We start from the raw sequence: 5,024 nt of genomic DNA, 5'->3' as shown, positions 1-5,024 counted from the left end.
GGAAATCGCCATTCTTGAAGTAGAAGGCAACTTATTTGAACAACTTTTGTAAAAACAATTTCTATTATTTAAGCACATTATTGTTTTTTCCTCTCCAGATTAAAATTGTTTTATTATCAAAGTGTTTTTCTCTATCCTTTTCAGGTTACTTACACCCAGATACTACCGGCAATCTGGAACTATACTTACCTACTATTGGTTATAAATTATTTGTCTTGATATAAGCAGACCTCAGTTTTGAAACAAAAAAATTGGATTTTCACTTTTTTAGTTTTTTAAATATTTTTTTGACAGAAAAACAATCGGAAAATTTTCCACTCTAGATTTTCAAATCGTTTTTGTCTCCTTAATCAAATCCCAAAAGGACGGGCGTCACTTTTGGGAGACCCTGTATATAGATGGACTGATAAACTTTTTGATCTTTGACGTTTTTCGAAATCTTGAAAAGTAGGTAATTGGCAAAAGTGAGATATTTCAAAAATCAAGTAATGTGTGTGAAATATTTGTAATCAGTGAAATGTATAACTTTTTTTATTATAGCTTACCTTTAGATTCACATTCGTCAAAAACAGAATATCCCTTTTCCCTTTTAATGTGTGGGTCAATTATAACTACTGCTTTTCTACCCTGCTTGTTTAAAGCATTCAACATAGAACTAGGATTTGGGAAAGTTTTGGGATCCCAAGTGAAATATTTATTTTTATCTGTATAGTCAATATCCATCCAAATTACATCAAGTGGAAATTTGTTCTCATCGAATTTATTGCAGACTTCCAAAACTTCTTTTTGGCTCATGTAACTGTAACGGCTCTGATGGTGGCCCAAAGCAAACATTTGTGGTAGAGGAGCGACTCCTAATATTTCATTTACAAAAAAATATACTTAATTAGATTAATTTCTGTGTGTGGGTGTATTTTAATTAACCAAAATTTATTATTTATTCAATAAAATGGTTTGGTTTATTTGGTTTAAATGTGTATCAATCGATTCATTTTAGCAACTCTTAGATAAGTAACCATAAAATATAAAATTTTCATTAAAATTCTTAAAATTTTTCTAATAAATTTTTGTATGAAATAAAGTGATTTGGATATTTTCCATGCAGTCACCTTAGACCTTAGACAGATATAAAACAAATAACAAATTAAAGCATGTTGACCTTGGTGCAATAATTTTAACAGCATAGAAATGTTGTAAAAGTAATTTTGAGCCAAAATAATATAGGCTTTTATTTCGAAAATGAACAATTTCCGTTAAACCGGAAACTAAATATCAAAAAGTTATCTGATATTTTATGTATCATTATAAGGAATAACTTTTCTTTGAATTTTCGTTAGTAGTTATTTTAAACTATTTCGCGTTTCAACACTTTAGGCCCCAACTTTAATGTACCTTAATGCGATTTTTAACGCTTAGTTTCATGCAAATTTTGCATTTGGACAACACGTATTATATTTACAAAGTGTAAGATAGAGCCTCATTCAAATGATAGCATATTTTTATTATTAAAATTCAAACTCACCTGTTAAATTAATATACTGTTTTACGCAATCTCTCAAAGATGGCCCCGTTAAAATAAATGCTTCCAAAGCTCCAGTTTCGCTTATAAAGTAAGAATCAATTCCGGTCTTCTTATGCGTGATATCAACAAACGTTTGAGCTGAATTTAACCAGAAAACTCCTGCGGTCATATTAACTCCCAGACCAAATAACACAGGAACTGATCCGTATAATGCTTGTGTGGAATTCACTTCGTAACCATAGCGATCTATATTATAAAGTCTATAGGGCTCAGATCCGTTAGTCGTGGTTCTTAATGCCAGTCTTTCAGCATGTTCCGGTAATCCATAAGCCCGCAGTGCTTGCGGAAAATTAAAGTCGAGCGCTACTGGTGCTTCGGGATCTTCTTCGAAAGTTAACAATTGCCGTGGATTTATTTTAACGATTTCTTGGCCCTCACGATACACCGTTAAATTGAAAGGATCAGTAGAAAGATAGATTTTGATATCTTCGAACTCTATGATAACCAATTCACCGACATCTAGCATATTAACGTTTACTGTCATATCGGTTTCCAGAGGCATTTCAGGTAAAGAGTCATTGACTTGATATCTCAAGTTTATAGGATCGTTTATGTAAATGCTAAACTTTCCTCCTGCTAATGCTGTAAGGAAGAAATCAAAATGCTTGTCGGTGTCTCTATTTACCAATTTTCCAATTAACGAACAATTTAATTTGCTTGAAACTTTCAGCGTGTAATTTGATGGTGCCCTGTTGCGAAGTTTATCACAAAATTTGAGTTCCTTGCACTTATACGAGTACCAGCATTTTACTGCTGTTATGAGCAATATAGTTAACCCGCCGGTCAAGCAGATGAATTTGAGATTCATCTCTGTGCGATTGAACTGCCGTATGAACTTACTGAAAGGGTTACTCATTGCGGCTGATATTTATATATTAAAACCTCGGTCACTTGATTTGTTGTGTTGATAGGTCACTAAGTTTGTGTGAAGTACCTTGGTATTATTATTTATAACCTTGGTTAGCGTCTCTCTGTGTGTTATAATTCTTACAGAAGTACATATGTAACAATTGTCTAATTTGTGTAGTTGTTGCCTAGTGCTTGCAAACGTAATAACTACGACAAATTCGTGATTATTTTTAGATTCTAAATACACAAACACAACAACAGTTTACAGAAATATACTATGCTTTTCATGTATTTTTCGGTAATGTATTAGTATATATATTTTTAATGATGTAACTTCAGTATTTATATTTGCATCTCCAACGTTCAAGATAAAAATAACGTATTTTATTGGTGCCACCGCTATTATTTGGAATAAATCCAGTGCCGGGCTTTGATTTTTATGGGCCCCTAAGCCGAAACGGGAAAAGGTTCTTAATAAAAGAAATGATTGTCCGGTGAAGTCCCAATTAATACTATACTAGAAAGAATAGCATGAATTTCCAATAGTGAATATCGAGTCGCGCCTACTCCTTGTACTGATTAGGTATATCTAAAGTATATACTCAACTTGTAACATTAGCATATTATTTTTGTCAAAAAATATTCTAGGCCGCCACTACGATATTTTGTTATTGAAAAACTCAGTTGTGCAGTTAAGTTACATTACATGTTTAGTCTAGCTGTTTTAAAATAATAATTTCCCCACTTAAGACACCCAATCGCAAAGACAATAAAATGGACTTCAAACTTCAAGTGAAACGAGAAGAGGATTTGCATTTGAAACTTAAATTTTTGTAAATATGTATAAGTTATAGGGATGGTACCTATTATAAGGATGACTATAAAGCCCGCACATGGGCAATAAAAGTTTACATTATTGATAATAAAGTTACCGTACATACATCCGTCAGAAAATGACGATTTTTTTATTACAAAATTTCTTGTAAGTGAACGAAATAATCGCAAAAACCAGTTTATGACAGAGTACACAGTAACACGTTTAGGATATTTTTGTTTAAAGGAGTGCTTTTTAATCAGCCATAAAAAGTAGGTAAGTAGCAAATGAGATTAATAACTACAGTATGTCCACGGTTAGGGTGAATAAGAGGAAAAACTTTTTTATTTTACATTTTACGGAAAAAAGGTACAGGGTAATTCACTACATTTTGACCCCCCTTTAGCTTTTTTGTTATTAAAAAATTTGAATGACAAAAGTTGCACGAGTTTTTATGAATTTTTCGAAAATGATTGTAGAAAAACAAATGAAGTCCAAACAAAATGACGGCGGATGTTAACTTTTTTAATTTAAAATGGAATACCCTGTATATTTTTACATATTTGGATAGAACGTTCCCTGTCGAGCATAGACATATAGGGTTTGTTGGGTCAATCTGTAATAATAATAAACGAGAGAGCGGCCAAGAGAGGCCTAATAGGCCTTTTCATCAAATTTTTTTAATGCCCCGCGTCAATATCTGCCAACTTTTTCGTACAGTTTTTTGTAAACACGAAAACACGTGTTCGCTTTTAATTAATTATCTAAAGCATGAAACATTTTTTTTCATATTAACAATAAGTAATACATCAATATATACACATATAATAAAAAATCTCATGTTTTGCTTCAAAGCAATAAATTATTTATTTTCTCAATACTTATGATTAACCTAAAAATTCAATCTTATAAATAATTTTGCAAGTCCCAATAATTTATTTTTAGTTAACTAAAGCTGAATTACAATAATTATTCATTTTAATTATATTTCATTTTAATTATTGTTAACATTCGTAATAAGAATAGGTACGGATGCCTAACCTCTCAATCAGCTCTCTTCTATTTTCTTTTTGTGGACGTCCGTGACATTAGACATTTTAGCAACCATTTTAATTGTTCACAATTATATGTGCTTCGACTGAACTATGCATTAGTAATGCACCATCAATAATTTGTTCTAATAGCTGAATACACACGCAGACTTATTATTGGAGCGATAAATTGTACCAAATAATCGTCAGATAAATCGTTAAGAAAAATCTTTCAGACAAATCTTAGAGAGGACACTAATGCGAAGTTTTGTTGAATCGAATTATTGTACAAAGTTTATTTGACAGTTTATTCATTACGTCTGTCATTCACAAAGATTGGCCGTGTTCTTTTATTCATCCATTACTCTTATGGTTCTGGTTCTACCATATAACATTGTCCATGAGGCCTCACGACTAGTGCTGGCAAAAACCGGAAAAAAGTGAAACCGGTTAACCGGGTTCCGTAAAAACCGATTTCAGATAAAACCGGTTAGTCGAATAGTTGCTAAAACCGGTTATTCGAATAACCCGTTACTTGAATGGCCAAAACAGGATACCTGAAAATCGGTGCTTTACAAAGACAGACCCGGAGAAATTGTCTAAGGTCAATTACAATCGGACAAATCGATGTCTAAAAAAAAGGGAAGTAGATTATTGAATAATCGGTTATTTGAATAATCGGATATTTGAAGATTCGAATAACCGAATAACCGATATTCGAAGAATCGAAGAATCGAATAACCGGTTT

General features: G+C 32.1%; 1 protein-coding gene across 1 annotated transcript; it reads right to left on the bottom strand.

Annotated features, from left to right (window-relative positions):
- Positions 1-545: 545 nt before the first annotated feature.
- On the bottom strand, positions 546-2,561 carry LOC108909336 (neutral alpha-glucosidase AB-like; the record flags this gene model as incomplete). Its single annotated transcript, XM_018713650.1, has 2 exons — positions 1,523-2,561; positions 546-854 (listed from the first exon to the last, which is right to left on the bottom strand). Coding segments are annotated over exons 1-2 (1,225 nt in total), but the record flags the coding sequence as incomplete, so codon positions are not given.
- Between the last annotated feature and the right edge of the window lie 2,463 nt (positions 2,562-5,024).

The sequence above is a fragment of the Anoplophora glabripennis genome, unplaced genomic scaffold (assembly GCF_000390285.2).
Source record: "Anoplophora glabripennis isolate ALB-LARVAE unplaced genomic scaffold, Agla_2.0 scaffold440, whole genome shotgun sequence".
In the NCBI taxonomy this organism is placed as follows: Eukaryota; Metazoa; Arthropoda; class Insecta; order Coleoptera; family Cerambycidae; genus Anoplophora; species Anoplophora glabripennis.
The sequence above is the reverse complement of the archived record's forward strand: the minus strand, read 5'-3'. Positions and strand labels throughout refer to the sequence as shown.